At 47.5% G+C, this 25076-nt stretch overlaps 1 protein-coding gene across 26 annotated transcripts in view; it reads left to right on the forward strand.

The window, feature by feature from the left end:
* EPB41 (erythrocyte membrane protein band 4.1) overlaps positions 1–25076 on the forward strand; it is a 109376-nt gene that overhangs the window by 48764 nt on the left and 35536 nt on the right. For 14 of the 26 annotated variants that reach the window (XM_069875425.1, XM_069875437.1, XM_069875422.1 and 11 more), the window contains 11 exons: positions 4951–5419; positions 7975–8205; positions 10847–10951; positions 13960–14002; positions 16040–16115; positions 16930–17148; positions 19835–19922; positions 20478–20630; positions 21683–21780; positions 22126–22298; positions 23819–23935. In XM_069875425.1, coding sequence (XP_069731526.1) covers positions 4958–5419; positions 7975–8205; positions 10847–10951; positions 13960–14002; positions 16040–16115; positions 16930–17148; positions 19835–19922; positions 20478–20630; positions 21683–21780; positions 22126–22298; positions 23819–23935 — 1765 coding nt within the window. In that variant the 5' untranslated portion in view covers positions 4951–4957. Of the gene's footprint in view, positions 1–4950; positions 5420–7974; positions 8206–10846; positions 10952–13959; positions 14003–16039; positions 16116–16929; positions 17149–19834; positions 19923–20477; positions 20631–21682; positions 21781–22125; positions 22299–23818; positions 23936–25076 lie in introns of those variants that run through there. The other 12 variants (XM_069875435.1, XM_069875439.1, XM_069875441.1 and 9 more) reach the window with 2 other exon arrangements.

Genomic DNA, 25076 nt, shown 5'->3' on the forward strand with positions numbered 1-25076 from the left:
CAGAGCATGGGGAGGGGTGTGAGGTTGAAACCGAGTTTTGCTGTCCTCTGCTTGCCAGATATGAATTAACATTGGATCAAACCATGGATGTTAGCAATGAGCCGTTATACTCCTTTGAGCCTCAAATCTATGTTGTTTAAAGGGTTTTGATGTAGAAAAGCAGGGTGAGTGTACAGGTGACAACAAGCCTGCAGAGATGATGTGTGATTCCTGCAGCCGCGTCCCTGGGTAGAAAAAGGGAGATGAGCCTTCAGACGGGGTGAGGGGGATATCTGGGTGGCTGAGGGTTTGCTGCCAGGGACAGCGGGGTTGTAAGTGCCTTTCTAGCAGTTTGCTTTGACATTTAGCATTCAGAGTTACTGATACCTTCATCAGTAGGAGACCTAAAGGAAAGCTGGGGAGTATCTCTTCATCAGAGAGGGCAGGAATAGGATGAGGGGGAATGGTTTTCAGCTGAAATAGGAGAGATTGGGATGAGATCTCAGGAAGAAATGTTTTCCTGGGAGTGTAGGGAGGCCCTGGCCCAGGTTGCCCAGGAAAGCTGTGGCTGCCCCATCCCTGGAGGTGTTCAAGGCCAGGTTGGATGGGGCTTGGAGCCCCTGATCCAGGTGTCCCTGCCCATGGTAGTGGGTGGAACTGGATGGGCTTTGAGGTCTCTTCCAACCCAAACCATTCCATGATTCTATGATCCTTGAAGCACTGATGTTGCTGGTCGTGCCATGGACACCAGGAGGTCCGAGTCCTTTTCTGGGGCCTGGTGTGGTGCAGGCGAGGTGGGAGGCTGTCGGTTGGGAGGTCAGCCTGCCGTGTGTTGTCCTCAGGGGTGCCCATAGGCTGCTCTGGGTGTGTTTAATTACCTTTTCATAGAATCACCAGGTTAGAAAAGACTCACTGGATCATTGAGTCCAACCATTCCCATCAATCACTAACCCATGTCCCTCAGCACCTCTTCCACCCACCCCTTAAACCCCTCTAGGGAAGGTGACTCAACCCCCTCCCTGGGCAGCCTCTGCCGGTGCCCAGTGACCCATCAGATCGCTTTCTGTTGCTTAAGTCTTCTTGTCTGGAGTAGGACATTCTTAAACTTACAAATGCTTAAATATAAATACATACTTGAACTCTTCTCTAATGAGATTTTCGCTCAGCAATCTCTGTGTGGGATCGTGTCTAAGTTTTGCTGTGATTTGCTTATTTCCGTAGCATTAAACGCCTTCTCTCCTCCAGACTTGGGAAGAGCGTGCCTTTTACAGGCTGTCTGGCATCAAACCCTCACCCTTTACCACAACCTACCCCCCCTCCAACCCAGCATTTCCAGCTTGGAGCAGGAGGTGAGCAGCCCTCCTTGGGAGCTCCTGCGAGAGCAGGACACCTTCCTCTAGTGTCCAGGAGCTCTTGAGGCACCTGCAGACCCTGCAGAATTGTCTTGTGGGATAAAATCCTCCTTGTAGTTTGGCTATGGGCAATGCTTTCTCCAGATAAGATGAAAAGCAGCAGGGTGAAAGCATTGCTCCTCATGTCGGCTCTGCTGTGGACTGGGTCAGAAACAAAACATTACTGAGCAAACAGCTCCAGGCAGCAAAGATGCTTTGTTTTTTAACTAATGCATTTCTTGTTGCTTGCTCGCAAACGGTGAAGAGCTTAGGAAACCATTTCGAAACATCAAACTTCAAAGGGAGGGAACCAGCTGGGAGCCCACGCAGACCCCGAGCACGTTCGGGTCTTGCAGCAAGATGTGCTCCTGCATCCCGTGAGTTATCCGTGCTGGCTGCTGCTGTGCAGTGTTTATTGGGAAGGGAAAGGCTGGTACGTGCCCATCTCCACATCTCCAGCCCTGCTGAGAGGATCTGGTTCCCAGGGGATGGAGGAAAGACATGGAGACGTTTGCTCATCTCCAGCAAGACCCACCTTCCCACCGGGAAAATTCCACGGCTGCGGCTTTGAAATCCAAACAAGTAAACATTTCTTGTTCCAGAACTGCTGGTATTTAAAGAGAGAAAACTGTGTCCAGAGGAAATATTTGTTTGTGGACTGTCTGTCTTGTTTACGGTGCTGATAAGAGCTGCTCCTCAGCTGTGCCCTCCCTGCAGTTGTCAATCTCAAGAGCCTCCATTCTTTTAATTTCCAAGAGCAGCGTGCTTGCAATGTGTGTTTTGATAATGATTCCTACAAATGTATTTATTCAAAACAAACACAGTGGGAAGCAACTACAAAGCAGGCTGCTCTGGCAGCTGCTGCGAAAGGGAGCTCACTGTTGTTGTGTGTCTGTGGTGGGTGGGATGGTCTTGCAATGCGTCCATCCTGCTCTCTGTTTGTCAGGGCATCAGGAGCTTTGCCCTGGGACTCTGTCCTGCATTGTAGACGTGGGGCATGATAAGCCTGTTCTGTGATAATCTTACAAAAACAAACTCCTGCAAGACTTCTGAGGAAGTGAGGAGACGTAATGTCCAACTCGGCAGCATCTTCGAGAATTAGAATCATAGAATCGTGGAACGGTTTGGGTTGGAAGGGACTTGAAAGCCCATCCAGTTCCACCCCTGCCATGGGCAGGGACACCTCCCACTGGATCAGGGGCTCCAAGCCCCATCCAACCTGGCCTTGAACCCCTCCAGGGATGGGGCAGCCACCACTGCTCTGGGCAACCTGGGCCAGGGCCTCCCCACCCTCACAGCAAAATGCTTCTTCCTGATATCTCTTCTCAGTCTCCCCTCTTTCAGCTGAAAGCCATTCCCCCTCTTCCCATCCCTGCACTCGCTGATCCAGAGCCCCTCCCCAGCTTTCCTGAAGCCCCTTTCAGCCCTGGAAGCTGCTCTAAGGTCTCCCCAGAGCCTTCCCTGAATAACCCCAACTCTCACAGCTTGTCCTCATATGGGAGGTGCTCCAGCCCCCAGATCATCTTCGTTAAAATAGTTTGTTATGATCGTCATCTTCATCTTAAATTAACTTCAGGTGCTCTCATTGCCTTGCTTGGGCCATGCCAAGCCATCCTGTCTTCTCCCGTGTAAAGTACTGGAGGGGAAGGGCTGATGCAGCGTGATTTTCTCCACATTTGCATCTCCATCTAGCTTGGAGCCTTGTCACATCTGGATTTTGGCAGCATCTTTGCCTTGTGACGTCCCTGGTGCATCAGGTGCCTGTGGCTGCTGTAGGCTTGGATGCCTGTTCTCTCAGAGAAGATTGGAAGCTGGTGTTGCAGGGAGCTCAATCTCTCTGGTGGGTCTGGAGGAACCCGGAGCTGCTCCCTGAACAGCTGGTGGTGTGTAAGGTGTGAGGCTGTAAACCTGGCGTCTGCTAATAGCTCATCCCCAAAGCTCGCTGGTGGAGCTTGCTCCAGTGAAGAGGTTCCAGAGAGTTCAGAGAGCCTGTCCCAAGTGGGACACCGCTCCGAATCACTCTGCTGGGAGCACAGACCCCGGGAGTTACCATCCCTGCTTTTCCAGAAGCCCCCCTTGCAACAAAAAAAACCTCCAAAACCAGAACCCAAACCAAAACAAACCTTGTAAACTCAGAAAAATCGCTTCGCTGAAGAAACAAATTCAGTTAAGGTCTCTGATGCTGCTTTGTTTAACCACAGCTTTAAGAATAATATTGAGCTTTGTCATTAAACGCAGGGGAAGAGCATGTTGGAAAGCAAGGAGGACTTTTGTCTTTCAAGCACCTTAGTTATTTCGGCAGGCAGGATGAGTTAAAGTTGTTAAAAGCAATAACATGTAGGAGGGTGACGTCTTGAACCGTTTCTCAATTTTAAGGATGTATTTTGAGCAAATGTTTGTTTGCTGAGGCTTGGGCTGGGCGGATTGGAGGGCGTATTGGATTATATGCTATTTGCTCTGTGTAAGCAGTGGCAATTTATTGCTGCAGATACATGTGATGCAACGCACAAAGATTAGTTCTATCCTCTCTAAAGCATGATTATTTTGGGTCCTCTTTATACCTTAAATAGATATTCTTCTCATGTGATTTCCATCTTTTTGTGTCAACAGCCCAGGCTAAAGTTGAAATAAACATTGCATCAGCTTAATAGCACAGGCTCTGAAGAAATCTGCTCGCTGTTGTGGGGATCGGTTGGAAGCCTTTTCGTTTTGCATCTTTCTAGTGTGCGATGCAAAGATCTCATAAAACCTGGAGCCTGCTTGGCTCCGCTGGACCTGTCCAGTGGAGGTCAACGTAGCAGATCAGCACTGCCCTGAGCAGAGCAGCGGTGTCGTTCTGTCCCCCTTTTCTGTCCGTGATGAGGATCTGTGACCTCTTTCAGAGACGTTTAGAAGTGAGAAGCTGTTAAAATTTGTGGCCATGCAGGTTTTGACTCTTGCTTGCTGTCTGAGTTTTCTCTCAAGCAGCAGATTCCTCCTTCCAGTGCTCTGGTGGAGAAGGATGTTGTAAGACCACACACCATCGTGGACCATCTGGGGTTTTGAGTTTGGAATGATAGGAAGAAGGTTTCCTGGTCATGTGTGTGACCTCATCTGCTCTGCTCCCACATCCAGGAGTGCCAGAGGGGAACAGGGACTTGGAGGAAGAGAGGGCCTGAGGACATCGAGGGACATGGTTTAGTGTTTGATAGGAATGGTTGGACTCGATGATCCAGTGGGTCTCTTCCAACCTGGTGATTTTATGATTCTATGACAGCCCTGCAGAGCAAAACCCTCTGCCATCTCCTCCCCTTTCCCTAATCTTGTTTCCATTTCTTAATCAGTTGCCCTTGTGAGTCTGCAGACCTGGTGCCAGGGTATTTAGAGTCAACATTGTCCAAGTGGTGGGAGTTGCACGGGCAAACATTGATAAAGATATTTCTGTCAAAGCAAACCTTAGCAAAATGAATGATTTGTTTGATCTTTATGTGGTGTGAGTGGGGAATGTGGTGTGACTGTGCTCGTGGCTTGGTTTGAGTAGCTTAATGCAGACTTAAATATTGGAAATCTCGTAACTGAGACTTTTGCACCTCTTTTACAGCATCATCATGACAACAGAGAAGAGTCTAGCGGCAGACGCTGACGGCTCGGAGCAGCAGCAAGCCAAGGAGGAGGAAGGAGCTGCTGAAACACAAAAGCAGGAGGCTTCCCTAGAGGAAGGGGCTCAGCAGACATCAGAGGAACAGCCCGCAGTGGGGCAGAAGCAGAAGGCCTCCAACGGTGATACCCCCACGCACGAGGAGCAGAGCAAGAAAGAGCGCCGCACCTCCGAGGGCCGGGGTCTCTCTCGCCTCTTCTCATCCTTTCTCAGGAGGCCCAAGTCTCAGGTGTCCGAAGAGGAAAAAGAAACTGATACTCCTAAAGAGGCTGGAGGTAACCAGAAAGACCTGGGGTTAGGAGCCAGCCCTGATGAAGATATCTTGGTGAAAGCCCCAATTGCAGCTCCTGAGCCTGAGCTCAAAACCGATCCATCATTAGATCTCCATTCCTTAAGCAGTGCGGAAACACAGGTAAACACCCTGCTCTGTGGAGTGCTCCCTTCTGTTCTTGAAAATGTGACTTTTTAGCCAAAACTATAAAATCTTTATGTCCTAGGATGCTACATTTGATCAGAAAAACTCATAGGATGCTACAAAGGCTCTTGTCAGGTCCCTGTGTCACAGCGCGTAGTTCCCACTCTTGCGTTCCTGTATCAGACTGTCCTGCAAAGTACCTGCTCCTGAAGTAGTGCTCACAGCACAACTTAAAATTCACAGCATAGCTTAAAATGCCCCCATGCTGACTCTGCTGAGGCATGGGAAGTCATACCAGAGCTAGGGTTCAAATTCATAATTCACGACAGAGCAGTTGCTCGTAGGGGTGTCCTTGCTGTGTGCAGAACACAGTGGAGATTGCAAAAGGGTGTAGATTTGGGAAGGGATTTCTTCAACTTCAAAGAGCACGAGTGTGGTGTTTCAGGACTTGGTCATCTGTGCAGTCCAGGCTGGTGCTGAGCCTGCCAAACACAAATATTTTCTGCTTGTGCATCATGTAGACAGGGACTGCTGTGCAGCACGTGGGCTGAGCCCGGTCCTGGTGTCTGTCTGATGTGTGCTCTTCGCAGCCAGGGTCATTTGTCAGGTGAAATTTTAAAGGTTTTAAAGCGTGGTAGAAACTGAGGCAGAGATGACTACAAGGAGACCTTCACAAGGCTGCAGCTGGTTATTGGTTTAGGGTTATCAGATGCCCTCCTTGCATTATTGCAGCTGCACGGAGTTAGAGAAAGGTGAGAGCCCCTTCTCCTAAGATGGGGATTTCTGACAGCCAGGCCAGGATGGGTGAATTCCTGGAGTCAGAGCACATTCCTGGTAAGATTTGGATTACTTACCCTGCTACCTTTGGTTTTGAATGGGCTCTGGAGAGGTGTTACATGCTGCAGACTCTGCGCTACATTACAAGTTAGAGTGTTGCCGACCGTAGGCAGTAATCGTAAATCCACCTCCTCAAAAATACAAAGTTGTCGACAAGGAGGTAGGCAGCACCTTCTTCTTTCATTCCCCAAATTTGTGAGCATATGAAAAATACAGGATGATCTCCACTCATGTTTTGTTTCTGTGAGGGCTGGGATTAGCAGAAGGAGGGGCAGCTGAAATTTTCGTACAATTTCAGCACAGAAATTGTGTCTTCAAGAGCAAATGCGTGATTCCTTTCTTTGTTTAACTTTAATTTACTGTTTCTGAGCGCATGCGAGGCTTTGAGCAACCTTTGAGCTACTCAGGACTTATTTCCCTTCTTGATAGAAGGAAAGAACCACATTCAATGTGGTTTGATGTGGCTGCCCCATCCCTGGAGGGGTTCAAGGCCAGGTTGGATGGGGCTTGGAGCCCCTGATCCAGTGGGAGGTGTCCCTGCCCACGGCAGGGGTGGGACTGGATGGGCTTGGAGGTCCCTTCCAACCCAAATCATTCTGTGATTCTAAGTGAGTGAGCACACAGCCTTCCTTCACCGTGAGCTGTTTGTTTCAGATGAAGCATTTGCGGCTTTTTTTAGTTCTTCTTTTAGACCCATGTCAGTGGCTTTTTGAACTGTGACACTCGGCAGATATTTCTGCCGTGAAAGCATTTACGAGGTGCTGCCTGTTTGATAAATGCTGACCGACGGGCATTACAAGCTTTGACTGATTCCCTGCTCCCGATTGTCCTGGCCCTTCTGGAACAGAAGTCAGCAGCTTGTGAACATTATTTAGTTTTTAAATACCTCGGTGCAGTTGTGCCTGGGTGTGATTTCATGAGACGCGATGGGCTGAAAAGACAGGGTTTTGCTCTTGCTCTGCTGCAGCTGTGTGCTCCTGCTGCATCCAGCCACTTCCAGCGCTGTCGGAGCCCACCGTGAACTCATTTGACCTCCTGAAATGGCAGTGGAAAAAAAAACGCAGCTTCCTTCCTCCTCCTGCCCCCAAACTGCATCTCTTTCTGCTATTTCAGTGAATTAAACTGGCTCGCAAAGTGCTTCAGTAGGCTAAAGAGAGTGGTATGAAGGCTGCCTTCCCTTTTTCGTGGCAGAGAGCTGCTCGCTCAGCTCAGATGGCCGGGAAATCTCAGCACTGACCCCTTCTTTTAATGCCACTGCTACCGTCCTGAGGGCCAGTGCACTGGAGTGGAACCCATGGCAGCAGTGGCTGTACGGGGTGTCTGTCCAAGGAGCAGAAGGACTTATGAGTCCAAAAGGTGTTCTCATTAAGACCATGAAGATTTGCATTTGTCTGCCCTGTTTTCTCTAATTAACCCTTTTTTATGACATCCTTTATTAAAAAAAGGCTTGAGAATGACTTGAAGGTGTCCCTGCCCATGGAATGGGAGTTGGAACTGGATGATCTTTAAGGTCGCTTCCAACCCAAACCATTCTATGAAAGATTAACCTTGCTCACCCAGGTGCTGCTCCAGGTCCCAGGTCACACATTTAACTCAGGTACCGAATTGGAGGTGAGACCCGAGCCTTGTAGTTCCCCTCTGCAATGCTTATTTCATGCAATGGCTTTGTTGCTTCACACATCTAAATTGTGATTTGGGTGATGTGGGGGTTTCAGCCTGCACAGGAGGAGAGAAGGGACGACCAGGAGCCCGAGAGCAAAGACCTTGGGGGCAAGGAAGGAGAGGAAGCGAAGGAAGAGTGCGCCAAGCCAGAGCCAAAACAAGAGACTCCAGAGACCAAAGCAGAGAAGGATTTGAAAGCTGCCCAGAAAGCAGTAAAAAGAAACAGAAACATGTACTGCAAAGTTGTCTTGCTGGATGACACCATCTTTGAGTGTTCCGTGGATGTAAGTACTTCTGGGGTTTGTTTCTGCTTCCTTTCTTTTCCCTCTCCCTTCTCCTCCCCTTGAAAAATCACCATAAACACTCTCTAATAGGGCTCTAATTTGCTGCCAGGGAATTACACGACAGGCTTTACAGCAGAACAACCTTGCTGTAAGCTATAACAGCTTATTTAGTGTGTTGTAAAAAATCTCTAGGTGCCTAGGAATCTTCTTTTTTTTCCCCTTGTTCTACATTTCCAGGGTGCCTTGTTTTGTAAAGATATGGGAGAAGCTTAAAAGAAAAAGTTGAATTTGCTGTTCATCTCTCTCATTTGTATCCCAGACTAGAGCTTAGTTTTTTGTGTTGTGTTGGGATTATCTAAATATCTTCTGCCCCTTTCCTCTGAATAAAATGGGTTGTCAGGTTCATTTGTGCTTTTCTGTTCACCCAAAGTACCTTCACATACAAGGCTGCTGGCTAACATAACATTTAGGGCTTGGATGTCATGAAAAACGTGCTGTGTTTAGCCTACAGTTGAATGTATTTGCAGTAAACAATTTAGAATTATTAAGTTGACTTACAGCCCTGCAAACCCCTTCCTCTGAGAGCTGTTCTGCTTTATTTTGTGCATTCTCTCGCAGGGCTCTCTTGCTGTCAAGGCAATAAAAAGCAGCAGAAATCCCCATTTCGGTATTGAAGTACTTGTCTAGAATATTAATAATCCGGTACTTACCATCCCAGCATACTTCCATCAGCTTGTTTTTCCCCAGTCCCGCCGGCTAAATGGGCTGGGAGAGGGTATCTGGGCACAGGCTCCTTGTGAAAGCGGTTACCTTGAGTGATCCTGGGCAAGTAGGTCAGTGCTGGCTGTTTGTGTAACAGCATCGCTGCTGCTGTGGCACGGGATCAGCTCGGAGCATCACCGCCCTGATCGCCTTCCCCTTTACCAGGGATTTTGTGTGCAGCCCTAGAAAGGAAACTGTTCCCCGAAGTGGTGGTGGCAGCTTGCTGGGGCTGCTGGGTACCCTTGGCTTTAACACCAATATAATCCTACACTAGCGTTTCCCTTGCTGGAGAGGAGTTCTTGATCAGGGAGTGCAGGGACGGGATGAGGGGGAATGGTTTTCAGCTGGAAGAGGAGAGATTGAGATGACATCTTAGGCAGAAATGTTTTGCTGTGAGGGTGGGGAGGCCCTGGCCCAGGTTGCCCAGAGCAGTGGTGGCTGCCCCAGCCCTGGAGGGGTTCAAGGCCAGGTTGGATGGGGCTTGGAGCCCCTGATCCAGTGGGAGGTGTCCCTGCCCATGGCAGGGGTGGAACTGGATGGGCTTTGAGGTCCCTTCCAACCCAAACCTTTCTATGATTTTGAGAATTTATTAAGACTTAATTGGGAAGGAATTGCAAATGTGTAGGCAAAGACCAGCACAAATGCCTTTATCCACGAAGAATAGATGCTTTCAGGCATCTTTTCCATTTGACAGCCATGGAGAGTTTTTAATTCTGATATGTCTTTTAAGGGCCAGTTCCTTGAGAAATATCCAGGCTGACACATGCACTGTGTTACCTATAGAGTCACAACATATGCACTAAGGACCTTACAGCTGAAGGGCTGGAATAAAACAATGGTCTTGGATCAGTTGCCATGCAAATATGACTGAAAGGAGAGATGCAGGCACAAGCGATGCATTAATAAAGCTTGTTTTGCATCACTGGAACTGCACTTTCTATTTAGTGAAGCCTTCAATGGAATTAGCTGCTTCTGGTTACCATAGTTTTGTGCCTCAGGGATGTTTTCCTTCATGCTTTTTGACTAAGAGGGTATCTGTTCCTGGGGCCGGTTCACATCTGCAGGATTAGGGAAAAAAAGAGGACATAGGAATGCTCAAAGTGTGTTTCTGGAGGCAAGAAGTTGTGTACTAAGAAGCGTTCGGTGCACAAGGCAGAACTGGGGAAGCTGAGTTTCATCAGCAGATTGGGTTGACAGAAAGGCTACAGGAATGATGGTCTTTGGTTTTCAGTTGCTATTCCTTTTGTGACCCCACTGAGCCAAGTTGCTCCTAAGATGCAGGCTTATAGCAGTGGATGGGAGCAGCAGTTTCATACCCTGTGTTGATTGTCTTTTGTTCCACTCCTGATTGTCTGATAGCCTGAAGCTAGGAGATACCAGTGCAGTAGATGTACGTTGAGAGGGAAAATCCATACAAATACTCGTGTTTATTGAGTTGTGTTGGGAAGCTCAGCTCTGGGGGAGCTTCAGATGCAGAGGAGGTAGTAGCAGAGACAGCCACTGCAGTTCTTGTTGCCTCTCCAGTTTAGATCTTTATGCCTGATGCCCTTTCTATAAGGGGTTCTTGCTCAGAAAGAGCCAGGAGATTTTGAGCTACTTGGGACTTTTTTCCTTTCCCTGATAGTGTTCAGTGTGGTTTGATGTGGCTGCCCCATCCCTGGAGATGTTCAAAGCCAGGCTGGATGGGGCTTGGAGCCTCTGATCCAGTGGGAGGTGTCCCTGCCCATGTCAATGGGATTGGAACTGGATGGGCTTTGAGGTGCCTTCCAATCCAAACCATTCTATGATTCTATGATTACATTACCTTTCTCCCCTCTCCAGTGAACAAGGGCAGGCAAACCCCAGCCCATCCTACAGAACGTCTTTTGTTTCTTTGCAGAAACACGCCAAGGGGCAGGATCTACTTAAAAAAGTCTGTGACCACCTCAATCTCCTGGAAGAGGACTACTTCGGTTTGGCCATATGGGACACGCCAACCTCCAGGGTAAGTGGCTGCTGTTGTGTGATGTTCTGCACCTGGTTGGGTTCAGCTCTTTCCAAGGGTCATCTCTCCTTGGGGAGGAGGCAGTGTATGAACTCTTCTCAAAACTCCCAAACAAAGACTACGAAGGTCTTCACAGAGGCAGAAATTGTGAAGAAATGACTACGGAAGTGAGGATTTTAGTACAAGAAAGCTGTGTGAACTTGTATCTTCTTGTTGCCTTAGTTTACTGTGGAGTGGTGCCATTAATTTGTAAAGCGATAGATCATGAAGTCAGGGGAAAGCAAGGCTTTTCTCACCGTAGAAAAGCATCAAGTGTTTTATTGTGATTTTAAGAATACGTTTACTCTTAGGCTGTAAAAGATGAGCTTCAACATTGACACTGTGCAGGAATGTCACAGTCCTGGAGCCTGTGTTCACCAAAGGTGTCGGGCTGAGCAGAGGTCAAAGCCAGCTGCCCCAACACTGCCTGCTGTCCTTTTTCATAAGGTTTGATCAGAGCCATCCAGAGTAGATTTGGGTTGAGGCTTTGCCCTGTGAAAAAACACATGACTCTTCATACCAAAACTTTTACTCATCTGCTTTCAGTTTAAGGTCTTTGTTTGGTTAGACTCAAGCAACTCTTTTAAACCCTTAGTTATGCTTTAACTCGAGCAACTATTCAAGACTTTTTACTCAAGCAGTTTATTGTGCTTGCAGAGGAAGGGGTAGGTGGATTTATAGATCAAATTAAGAATTTAGCTGGAGCAGTGAGCTTCTCACACTTGTGCTGTGGATAGTTCAGTGCTGCATCTCCCGGAATCCCAGGACTTGCTCTCCTCGTATCTAGGCTTGCTGGTGTCAGATCTTCTGAAGGGAAAAGCCTGCATCTCCTTCTCTGCAGCTAAGAAGTGACTGAAAACTGTAGGGACTGAAAACAGTCTTGTCTGGTCTGTGTCTCAGAGCTGGGACAGGGAATGTAAAGCTGCCATGCATGAGTTTAGCTCCAGTAAGCTGCTCGGAGGAAGTCTGGTTTGCTCTGCTGGGGATAAACGCCAATTTAGGGTTTTTGGGGGGATGTTTCTGGTTATATTTCATTGACCTTTGAAATCCAAAGCTCCATCTCCCTCTTGCAGTAACTTCAAAAGAACCAAGTTACTGATTTACAGGTAGAAATGATCTTAATAGGAAACCTCTAGATGAGTCTCTGCCCCTCACCCACAGCCATGTGGAGCTGGTGGAGATGCACGTGTGTATTCCTGGGCAGGAAAGGGTTGTATGTGGGTTTTCCACCTTGATATTTAGAAAATACAGGCCTTATGAGGAATGGCTGAGAGAGCTGGGGGTGTTTAGCCTGGAGGAGGCTGAGGGGAGACCTCATTGCTCTCTCCAGCTCCCTGAAAGGAGGTTGTGGAGAGGAGGGAGCTGGGCTCTGCCCCTAGGTGACAGGGGACAGGACGAGAGGGAATGGCCTCAGGCTCCACCAGGGGAGGTTCAGGCTGAACATTAGGAAAAAATTTTTCATGGAAAGGGTCACTGGGGGCTGTCAGAGGCTGCCCAGGGAGGGGGTTGAGTCCCCTTCCCTGGAGGGGTTTAAGGGACGGGTGGACGAGGTGCTGAGGGACATGGTTTAGTGATTGATGGGAATGGTTGGACGTGATGATCCGATGGGTCTCTTCCAACCTGGTGATTCTATGATTCTATGAAAATAAGTGTTCCTGGGGACCAGCATTTTCCCAGCTGGGAATAGCAGAGCAGTGGGAACAGGAGACCGTGACATTGGATAGAGCAGCTGGTCAGCACGGAAGAGCTTGATGCTGCTCTGAAAGGGAGGATTGTTTCCCCCTGATTCATGACACGGTCCAGATAAAAGTGCCGTTAATTGCTGTACCCTCATGGTCTGCTGGATTGGGCAGGACGAGTGCTGAGGATGCATGACTGCACTGCGGGCTCAGCTGCTCGAAACGCAGCCGTTATCGCTGCGGTGCCGAGCCATCGTGGCACCGGCGTGGATGTAGAGGTGCTTGAAACGATGGCCCTGGAAAGACAGCAAGTGGCTTGTCTACCTTTCAAATGGAAAGAGAAGCAAGCGTATAAAAAGCATAAGATAAAATATAAGTATTGCTGTGTCCCTGCCATGAAGTTACGTGCCCTTCTGGTCAGGACAGATTAGCTTGAGGGATTCAATGAGTTAATTCCTTCACCTCGGAAGACCTGGACGTCCAAATCCTCCTCAGGGCTGGGAAAATGAAGAAGGAGGTTTAATGTGGCCTCTCCAGAAGGGCTGGTAGCACCTCGCTGCCGCCTTCAGCTTGGCAGACTGACCTCTGCAGAGGAAAAGGCTCAGCCTCGACGTGCCAGGAGCTGCTCAGACCGTGCTGGCAAAGCAGGAGTTGTTTATGTTGCATCACCATCCCACAAACCCCCAAATTACAGAGAAGGCTGAAAGGCTATATTTCTAAATTAGTAGCCGAGGTAATTAGTAGAAACTTGAGTCATACAAAACAGATGAAGTTTATGTCACATTGCTGGTAAAGATTCCAGCCTTCCCCGGTGACTGGACGTTTTCACTCACATTTCAGTGATTAGGTAGTTAAAAACAAAACTAATAATAGAAAGACTTAGCGATCTTTGTTCTAAGAAGGGTAAGTATGGAGACAGAGAGCCTAAAATGAATGCAAACATCGTATTTGCCTATTTTTAGAAGTCCTGGAGTAAAAAAAGCATTGCACAAGTGCCCCTTGTAGCTGGATGTGGCTGTGACCGTACCTGCTTGCAGCCCTGATGCGTTCCTTTCTTTTTTCTCCTGTTCCTTGTGCCTCCCCTGTGAGTACCTGGTAGGTGAAGGGCTGGAATGCAACCACCAAGACCACAGACTGGAGCAAAAGTTGTGAAAAATGCATGGTTTCTCCAGTTTCCATGGCTGCGTTTGTGTCAAATCTTGCCTTTTTGCTGTATTTTTAGCAATTTGCAGTTTTCTGTGGTGTTTCTGGAACGTCTGTTAAACTGTGAATGTTTTTATCCTCTTACAGACGTGGCTGGATCCTGCCAAAGAAATAAAAAAACAGGTTCATGGTGAGTAGAGGGAATTTATCATGTGGTGGGTGTGGTTTCTCCCCCCTTCCCTAAATAATCGTGGATTTGGCAGGCAACCCAGGGGCCCAAGGATGGGTGAGAGTTCAAGTGAGGGTGGCTGGCAGGGATCAGCAGAAGTTCAAACAGTCTGCGCATCCTTTCTCTTCTTCTTAAGCACTTAGTGATGCTCTAGATTTGGGAAAAAAACATCATTTCCTTGGGAAAACATGGCTTGGGGTGTGTTCACCCTGTACAAACCCGCACTATCCTTGCTACCGTGTAGCATTGAGATGGGAGATCTGCTCCTTGTTGGAGGATGGGAAAACAGACGTCAGTGGGAAGCATTTAAATCTCAAAGGAGACTGGGAGAGCCTGAGCAAAACTGTGTGCTCTAGCAAGGTTTTATGGGCTCTGAGGCTGTTTCAGGGTCCAAGCAGGGGTACTGGAATGATAAATGGCTCGAGTGGTATCAGGGCAAATGCCAGATGCTCTCCAAAGTTGTATTTTAAGGTCTGCCAGCAGTGAATTAGTTCAAGATGAGGGCAGTGTCGAAGTTAAATAAATCGTAGAGGCTGTTGTTTTCTCTCAGGAGCCAGCCTAAGGTCTGGTTGCTTGGAAAGTAAAAGTGTTTTATGGAAGTAAAGTAGTGTTTTTACACTTTTGCTTTTGGTGACAGGCACAGAACAAAGCATGTCACTAAGTACAGGTTAGAGGGCATGTGCGGCTGGGCTATGGAGAAGGAAAAACTACTTTTATCAACCTCTCTATGAATCAAAAATAGGATGCGTGTAAAGGGCATGAGCTGCTCTGCCGTGCTGTGCAGGTAAAATTAAGTTTGAAAGTACAGCGAGCAACCTGCTGTGGAATCTGATCCCCCGAGATGGGTTAAATGGCCAATTATTTAAGTTTACATAAATATATATTGAATGTATGTGAATATGTGTACAGCAATATATGTTCTTGCACAAATACAGGGAGCCAGTCTCTGCATCCTCCTTGCAACACACAGGAGACCTCTGCTACCTAAAATGCCTTCTTGGAATAACTTGTTTTGAACTGTGTGTAGTGAAAACAACAAGCCCTGTGTTTAATCCCAGTTATTGTGTTGCGTAAGAAGTAAATCCATGAAGGCTACATCCCCGCTCTGCCCTGTTTGGGACTGTGATAAATCTCTGTGCAAGTTAACCACAGGAGTATCTCCTCTTCCTGAGATAAATATTATTTTGAACTACAGAGTTAAAGGGCGCAGCCAGGAGGAGAAAATTACTGAGAGTGCATAGTAGGTCACATAGTGCATAATAGGACTGTTTTCTGTGGGTAAATGTGATTATTTTCAAGGAAAACTAGCAACTCCTTCAGTGTGTCACATACCACACCACAAATAATGCCACTTCTAGGTGTGATATGTGGCTGCTCACTCCAGTTAATGCCCATAAAAGTGCTGTACAAGGCTTGCGACAAGCTGTGTTGAAGCGTTTAGGTCTGGACTTGCAAAGCTCTTCCTATCGCAGCGCTCACTGTTTCTTCCAGAGGTTGATGCTCATGTTGTGCTGAGTTTCACTGTGGTCTGACCGCCCGAGCACAACGCGTTGGGCTGCTGAGTGAATTACACATCTGCTCCTTATGAGAAATTGGAAAATGGGGTCGGGTGATAAAACAACGCTCCTTCATTAACCTGTAGCGCACGCCTGACCTCTCTTCATGAATCTTCCTCTTTTTAGTCAGTGAAAAATTATCTAATTTAGCTTTTTCGCTATGACTTTATTTTTTTTCCACCAATGGTGGTTTATTTGTGTGTATTTGCCTGCCCTGCTTTGTTTTCTCCTGCTTGTGTTTAAGATCTCGTAAACAAAACCGTATCGTACCATCTGCTAAGCAGCAGCAAGCTGTGCACGCGGGCAAAATCAGGGTTATGATCTGATCGCTGTGTTTTGAAGATTATCTGGATATTCCCAGCTTTTTTTTTTGTAATGACTTGACTATCTCAAAGCTGTTCTGATGTGTTTATTGTTCTTAACCTCTTCTTTCTAATTGCAGGAGGCCCCTGGGATTTTACCTTCAATGTCAAGTTTTATCCACCGGATCCCGCGCAGCTGACAGAGGACATAACCAGGTGAGTTATCTGCCAAGTAAGAAACCATGGGACTAGAGGAAGTGGCCTCAAGTTGCACCAGGGGAGGTTTAGATTGGATATTAGGAAAAATTACTTCACGGAAAGAGTTGTGAAACACAGACAGAGGCAGCCCAGGGCAGTGGTGGAGTCTCCATCCCTGGAGTGGTTCAGAAGTCATGTAGATGTGGCACTTTAGGACATGGTTTAGTAGGGGTGTTGATGTTGTATTGATGGTTGGACTGGATAAGCTTAGAGGTCTTTTCCAGTCTTAATGAATCTATGAGTTGCATGGAAATCTTGCTGCCAGCCAGGGAGCTTGCTCAGCCAAGCAGTGACTATTGAAGTGAAATTTCTATTATTTGGGTGGTTTTCCAACCTTCAGCAAACTAGATCAGATGACTTGGAGGGGGGTTTGTTTATTTTCAGTGTATATGTGGGATGCTCCCGCTCTACTGAAGTCCATGTAGAATCATCGAATCACCAGGTTGGAAAAGACCCACGGGATCATCGAGTCCAAACACGTGTAAAGCAGCATCTTTTCTTAACCTGGCATGTTTTTGTGTAGCAAAGCAAGTTTTTATTTAAAACCAAGATTTTCTGATCAGAAGTGTCCTCTACTTGCTTTGCAGAGTGGAGGTGACATTAGGTCCTCCTTTCTCCATGCTGTTTGCCCCATAAGTGAAAATACAGGTAGAAATTAGAAACAAGCATCATGCTGCATTCATTAGGGACACAAAAATAGACTCTGACCCTCAAGATACTTTAAGTTTCTGCAAGTTCTCTGTAAACGGTATTTTACTTTTTCCTTGCCCAGGTATTACTTGTGTCTTCAGCTCAGACAAGACATCATCTCGGGGCGGCTGCCTTGCTCCTTTGCGACTTTGGCTCTGCTGGGTTCGTACACGGTCCAGTCCGAGCTGGGAGACTACGATCCTGACCTCCATAGCCCAGATTACATCAGTGAATTTAAATTGGCCCCAAACCAGACAAAAGAGCTGGAAGAGAAGGTTGTGGAGCTTCATAAAACATACAGGTAAGGTCTGAGGGCTGGGGCAGCCAGAAATGATGGAAATAATGAGGCTTTCTTGGGGTTCTTCAGCCTGGAGAAGAGAAGGCTCCGAGGAGACCTTATAACGACCTTCCAGTACCTGAAAGGGCTACAAGAAAGCTGGGGAGGGACTTTTTACAAAGGCTTGTAGTTGTAGGTCTGGGGCTATGGGTATAAACTGGAGAGGGGCAGATTTAGACCAAACACGAGGAAGAATTTTTTCATTATGAGAGTGGTGAGGCACTGGCCCAGGCTGCCCAGAGCAGGGGTGGCTGCCCCATCCCTGGAGGGGTTCAAGGCCAGGTTGGATGGGGCTTGGAGCCCCTGATCCAGTGGGAGGTGTCCCTGCCCATGGCAGGGGTGGAACTGGATGAGCTTTAAGGTCCCTTCCAACCCAAACTATTCTATGATTCTATGAATTTCCCCACCTCTGGTTTATGCTTTTGGCTTCCTGCTACACCAATTTTTATGTTGGCAAAAGGGGCTTTAGCATTAAAGTGTGAATTTTCAGCTACTTAGAAAATCAGGATGTAATATTTTAAAGTTATAACAAAATCAATGAAGAAATTGGAATTCTTTTTTCCTGTGTGAAGAAGAAACAATGTTTTCAGAAAGCAGATGCAGCCTGGCAATTTTTTTTTTTTTGGCAACTACTCTGTTTCAACAGTGTAGCCATTGAAGTGGGTTTTATTTCATGTGAAAATACAAAGTTTGCTTGGTTTAACCTTGCTGATGTTTTTCTTTTATATTTCTTTTGGTGTTTTTGTAATTCTTGGGTTGCAGTCTGGTTGGAGAGATCCCATCTCTACGTATGTGCTGTAGCCTAGAGTGTGGTTTGGGTTTTCTGCTGCCGTGTTGAATGAGTGACACTTCACGATGTGGAAGTGTTCTGGGGGTTGGATCTGGATGATCTTCAAGTTCCCTTCCAACCCAAACCACTCTGTGATTCTATGGGAAAGCTGGAGGTGTGAACCTGCAATTGGGCTGTCCTTGTTTCCCCAGGGCATGGCCATTCCCCTCTCGTCCTGTCCCCTGTCCCTTGGGAGAAGAGCCTAGCTCCCTCCTCTCCACAACCTCCTTTCAGGGAGTTGGAGAGAGCAATGAGGTCTCCCCTCAGCCTCCTCTTCTCCAGGCTGAACAACTCCAAATGTGGGAGTGTCTCTGGTACCAGGGTAAAGAGTCTCAGCAGTTGAACCTCTTCCTCTTCTTATTCTGAGTTTCTTTACACAGATGCTCTCAAGCACATGGATTGCGGAGCTGTGCAAGAGCAGCCAGCCAGCAGCTTCTGCCACCTTCCAGAGATAGATTTGAGTTTTAGGGGAAAAAATAGCCCATAAACCCACACTGTGATACTGAGGCCTTCGGGCAGCAGCCCCTTGACCTGTGAGAAGCCGCTGGCAGATGCACTAATAATGAGAACAGAGCAAAGATGAGACCTTCTTGCAGGCAGATGGGATCCAATACCCTGAGTGCAGTGGGGAAGGGTGGACGTGTGCCCCCAGCTGCGACCAAAGCTACAATTAACACCTCGCTCAGCCCCGCAAATCGATACTCCAAATTGATTCCCCTCCATTTGCACTGAGAGGAGAGGAAATGAGGGAAAATAAGTATGGGGCTACTGACAAGCTTCATGACTTGAAGTCAAAGGCCATTAGCTGTGCTAGAAGTGGTGGATGACATTGCCGAATTATTCATGGCTTCATTAGGGGGCTACTTCAAGGTGTAGGACGAAGCTATATTTAATCTGCTCGTGTGCAGGAGGGAGGAAGCAATATGTACCCATTTAATTTCTGGTTGATATTCTTTGAACATTAATCTGTCAGAGGGCTTTCAGTGGGGAAAAAACCATGTTCTGTCTCTGGCTGCTTGAATTGCAAAGAACTGGGAACATGTCGGAGATAGCGGCTGCTCCTGGGTCTTTCCTAGAGGATTGTCCTGACAATCATCTTTGTCTGCCCTGTCTCCCACCGCTCAAACCTCTGTTTACATCGCACAAAAGATACGTGTGAGCACTCAGTAAGGAAGACATCAAAGCAGGGGACAAAATGAGATGTACACAGCCGAATGCTCTCCCAGCAGAGCTGTTGGATGGACCTCGGACACCAGTAACTTATTAACAAGAGCACTTCAATAACGTTGATAATAGCCTCCATTATCAGGATGTTTCTGTTCAGCACAGTTGTCTTGTGTGGCCCCTCCTGCAGACAGGGTACCATCTGTTCCCAGAAAATATCTCATTCATCTGCTCTGTCCCAGTAGGAATTGCTGCTGAGTGGTCTCAGCTGGCCTTGCCTTTGGTTTGGAGAACAGTAGCTGGGGCTGGGAGGTTCTCAAGGCAGGAGGTCTTGCAGGGTGCAGGAACCTGTACCCGCTGCTGCAGCTGATTTAGTGTTTCTCCCACTGAGTCAAGCTTTGTACCCCATACCACACTCCCTTGCTTTCTTCTCTGGTGTCAGTACAGCTCTGCATGAACAAGGGGCATCAGTTTTATTGAGAGTATCTCAAAGCACAAATTTCTGCCTTCAGAGCAATTAAATAATTCTTAACAGGGCACAAATTTGTATTGAAAGCAAAAGAAAATCTCCTGAGTGAATGGTTTTGTGAAGTCTGATCTGTCCCCTCCTGAAAGCAACAGTTACGGGAATACCGAGCCCTTTCTTTTCCTCCCCAGATCCATGACTCCAGCCCAAGCAGACCTGGAATTCCTTGAGAATGCAAAAAAGCTGTCTATGTATGGAGTCGACCTTCACCAAGCCAAGGTGAGAGCCACCATGGGTGCACAGGCTGTGGATTTTGGAATTCAATTATCCTACCCTTGCAGGAGCAAATTTACCTGTTTCAGGGAGCTTCTTTTGAAAGATGCAGGAATTAAGGTGGCTACTGCTACAGAAACAGAGATGCAGCAGAAGTGCCTCAAGCATTCTTGCAAAAGAAGTGATTCTTCCTCAGTGCTTAATATTTATATATTACAGAAAGCTTTGCAAAGTTACTGCTGTAGCGAGACCCTCGCTCTGAGGAATTTAGGATAAGGCTTTGATGCTGTAGGCGCAGCCGATTTGCTCAGGGGAACGCAGGATGGAGTCTAGACCAGCCCTCTGAGCAAACAGCATCGTAGCAGAGATCTGCAGGAGGGAGGAAGGCGTAAGGAGAAACGTGATGGAAAAATAAGCCTGGCCCTGGCTGTGTAGGGAGCTGAAGTCTGGGCAGCAGGGAGCTGTGTTCCAGAGAGCCCTGGGGAAGGGTCGGAGGGGTAATTGGGAGGGTGGATTACCTGCAATTTGTGCCACTGCTTAAATCCTCGTCTATTTTCCCAGGACTTGGAAGGAGTGGACATCACTCTGGGAGTCTGTTCCAGTGGCCTTCTTGTTTACAAAGACAAACTGAGAATCAACCGCTTCCCTTGGCCCAAAGTCCTGAAGATTTCCTACAGACGCAGCAGCTTCTTTATTAAGATTCGGCCAGGAGAGGTACATTCTAAGTTTTTAGGCTCCTGTCTTCTTTAATTGATGTCTAATTACCACTAGTGGGGTTGCTTCACTAAAAGCGGGGAGAGGGAGCAAGCTTGTCTCTGAGTAAGCATTTTATACTTTATAGGGTTTCTGATCTGGGCTTGGCATTAAATTCAGGTAGAGCCCCATGACCTTGCTGGAGTTAGGTGATGATTTAAAGAGCTTGTCATCCAGCACCACCTCCTGGCACCATGTGGTATTCCCAGCATCCCGAGGAAACCAGTAGGAAATTCACACTTGAAATTGGGAGAGGAGTAACTCCTCTTTTGGACGTGGGGCAAGACAAAGGTTCTTTTTTGCTTTCATTTAATATCAAAGCAATTAAAAAATGCAGACGCACCTTTTAACTAAGCAGGGTTCCTGTTGTGAGATCCCTGGAACAGACTCGTTGCTGGAAACACGGTGGGGAGAGGGGCTACAATAGGGGCTGCCTCTTTTCTCCTCTTCATCCTCCTCCTGCTTTGACTGCCATGACTCAGTCTTGCAGGAAAGTCGATTTTCAACCCCATCCCACAGCTGGGCACTGTGACAACGGGATAAATGAGTCTGAATGGCTGCAAAAATGGCTTTTACCAAGTAAGGAGTAACAGGATGAGAGGAAATGGCCTCAAGTGGCACCAGGGGAGATTTAGATTGGATATTAGTAAAGAATTTCTTTACTGAAAGAGTGGTGAAGCCCTGGCAGAGGCAGCACAGGGCAGTGATGGAGTCTCCATCCGTGGAGGTGTTCAAAAAACATGTAGACTTGGCACTTTGAGACCAACCATAATGATTCTATGATTCGAAAACCCACAGTGTGCTCCTCTACAAATCCTAGTGCATCCTGAGAGATGCTCAGGCTTGTGGCCAAGCCCTGTCTTTTCTTGGACCCGAGCTTCTCCTGCACATTGTGGAGTGAGTTCAGCTACTCTTGTACTTAATGCTGCAGCAGAACAGCTTGATGGGCTGAGGACTGGCCTCCTGCCACATTTATTTCTAACTATACCTCTATAACTTATTTTTTTCCACAGCAAGAACAGTATGAAAGTACAATTGGGTTCAAGCTACCAAGTTACCGGGCAGCGAAGAAGCTGTGGAAAGTATGTGTTGAACATCACACGTTTTTCAGGTGGGTTTTCTAAACGGTAGGCTTGAATAACCAGCGCTTTAGATCAGCTGCTGCAATGAGCTCTGTCAGCATTCCTTAGGGTTTCACAACAATTGGAATGAAATGGTTGTGCAGACAACAAGTGTTTATATTGCAATAAATTTCTAGGCAGCTTTTGCTTTGGAAGATACATAAGACATTGATCTTTTGGCTTACGTAGCTGTGGACCTTATTGTTGGCACGTGTTGTTCTGTTTATCAGGTGTCTGTTGGCAAGAGACTTCTTTGACTTGTGCTTTAATTTCTCTTAATCTGCCACTTTCTAGACCTGGGGGTGTGGTTTTTAAATCATGTGTGTGGTTTTCAGGCTGACTTCCACCGAGGCCATCCCAAAGAGCAGGTTCCTGGCGCTGGGCTCCAAGTTCCGCTACAGCGGGCGGACGCAGGCGCAGACGAGGCAGGCGAGTGCCTTGATCGATCGACCTGCTCCACAGTTTGAGCGGACGGCAAGTAAACGAGCCTCCAGGAGCCTCGACGGAGGTGAGTGTCTGCTGCCTCTCCCCCTCTGTGCCTCGATTCTGTAGGATGCTGAAATATTCCTTAAATACCACCTAAATTCCCTGCTTTAAAAAAAAAAACACAAACCCCCATAACCTCACATTTTATCAAGACCTTGATATGAAATGCAGACCAGTAGTAACACTAACAAGAACTGACAGACAAAAAGGATGTAGGTGGGTGCTGAAGGCTTGTGGCCAACTTCTGGTTGGAAAGATGTTTCCTCACTCGATCTCAATTCCTTTCAGCAAATCAGGAATGAAGATATTCTAGGATTTGCTTTGTTTAATGGAGCATCTTAAATTACATAGTTTTCCTTGACTTTTTTTGCCGCAACTGTTTGAAACATTTTCAGTGTCTGTTAAAGTGATGCTGGTGTTGAAGTTTGTGGCATTAGCAATCAGGTGGTCTCATCCCTGACATCTTTAAAAGAGCCGGGTAGCAGCAGGTTAGAAGAAGTGAGGAAGGGAGAGTGCCTGAGTTTGCTCCCCTTGATCTGGATCATGGGGTACTTGTAGGATCCAGAGATGAGTGTAGCATCCCTTTGCATCAAGGGGATCCAGAGAGAGGGGAGCAAACTCTTTGCACCAAGGGGATCCAGAGAGAGGGGGGCAAACATTTGCACCCATATAATCCAGAGAAAGGGGAGCATCCCTTTACAGCAAGGGGATTCAGAGAGAGGGGAGCATCCCTTTACAGCAAGGGGATCCAGACAGAGGGGAGCATCCCTTTGCACCAGCAGAATCCAGAGAAAGGGGAGCATCCCTTTACAGCAAGGGGATCCAGAGAGAGAGGAGCATCCCTTTGCACCAGCAAAGTCCAGAGAAAGGGGAGCAAACCCTTTGCACCAGCAGAATCCAGAGAAAGGGGAGCATCCCTTTACAGCAAGGGGATCCAGAGAGAGAGGAGCATCCCTTTGCACCAGCAAAGTCCAGAGAAAGGGGAGCAAACCCTTTGCACCAGCAGAATCCAGAGAAAGGGGAGCGTCCCTTTACAGCAAGGGGATCCAGAGAGAGAGGAGCATCCCTTTGCACCAAAGGGCACCTGGCGGAGCAGGAACAGCATCGCTTTGAGCCCTGCGGTCATGCTGCAACCCCTGAGGGAGCAGGGCCATCCCAGTGCCCCATGGCCAGCAGCAGCGAAGCTCCCCTGGCTCCTGGCATGGGTTTACAGGGTTCAGTGACACCCCGAGCCTGGGCTTCGTGCCTCAGAGACAGGAGGGAAGTGCTGCTTGGTGTTAGGTCCAAACCGCAGCGAAGCAAAATGCCTGCTTGCCAGTAGTCTGGATGTCAGAGGTTGTCCAGGCACGATGCATGGAGGCAAGAGCCCCAGCGCTGTTCGTTGCACCTTGGCCATGCCCTGTAGACCTTTACAACCCCGAATAAAGTAGAGAAATCCCTGCTGTGATCCTGCATCCAAAGGTCAGAGCCTGGAAAAGAGCAGCCTGTGAATGTAACGCTTGTGTGTGTGGGCAGTCGTTAACATGTGCCCCGTTTCTTCAGCTAAACGTGCAACTCAAAAAGTTGAGTTCAGAGGCATAGAGGAAGAGAAGCAGGAGGAGGTGGTGGTGGTAGAGGCTCCTGAACCAAAACCCGTGGATCAGATCCGAGAGAAGCCAGGTATAGCTGTGGTGGTGGCTACAACTCTCTGCAGCACCTTTCCTGTCCTTTACATGCTTGTTCCTGGCAACTCAACGTTTCACCAAGTCTGGTGGCTTTCTGTTTTCATTCCTTTGCAAGAAGAGTTTCGCAGCCAGAGGACAGACAGCCTGGCCGAGCCTCGTCTCTAGGAGACTCCTTAAATTTCTGCCTTGCACCTCATTCACCTGTAATTCTTGCGGGGAGGTGGGGAAAACTTCAGGATGTGCTTACACTTGAGAACTGTCTTCTCATTAAATTTGGGGTTTTTTGTAAATGCGGATTAGAAAACTTTAAAGTTCGATCTTGAAACTTCTTGTAAAGCTTCTGAAATTCTTCATCCTGGGACCTGCTTGCTATTTTTTCAGCCTATTCTGGAGTTCTTTTGGTGATTTGAGAAATGCTGCCCATTTTACTACATGAAAATTTATTTCTTTTAAGATAGGTACTATTAATAAATATTAATGCTATTAAAAGGTGTGTAGATACAACAGCATCTTTGGATATTAATAAGCATAGCACAGCAGTGGTGTTGTCAGATATACAGTCTTTTATCACTTAAATAATGAATGCCTGTGGTGCATTGGGGCTGGAGATAATTTGTATGTAAATGCATTGTGTACGGCTCCACTTCCCTTCTCCCACCCTGAATTTTTTTACAGTGTGCTTTTAAGATCACTGTTTTTATGGTATGAAATCTAGACTGAGCTTTCATAAAGTAACATAGCAAACTGTATTATAGAATCATAGAATCACCAGGTTGGAAGAGACCCACTGAATCATCGAGTCCAACCATTCCCATCAATAACTAACCCATGTCCCTCAGCACCTCGTCCACCTGTCCCTTAAACCCCTCCAGGGAAGGTGGCTCAACCCCCTCCCTGGGCAGCCTCTGCCACTGCCCAGTCACCCTTTCTGTGAAAAATTTTTTCCTAATGTTCAGCCTAAACCTCCCCTGGTGGAGCTTGAGGCCATTTCCTCACCTTGCCTTGAATTCTCGCTAGTCAGCAGCACCTGGCAGGGAGAGCCTGATGCTGTGAAAACAGAAGGTGGAGAATTAACATTTGAAACACCGGGTTAGCTGGCTGTATGTTCTTAATTTCTAGATTTGAATTGATCATTC

Source organism: Phaenicophaeus curvirostris, chromosome 23, assembly GCF_032191515.1.
Source record: "Phaenicophaeus curvirostris isolate KB17595 chromosome 23, BPBGC_Pcur_1.0, whole genome shotgun sequence".
NCBI lineage: Eukaryota > Metazoa > Chordata > Aves > Cuculiformes > Cuculidae > Phaenicophaeus > Phaenicophaeus curvirostris.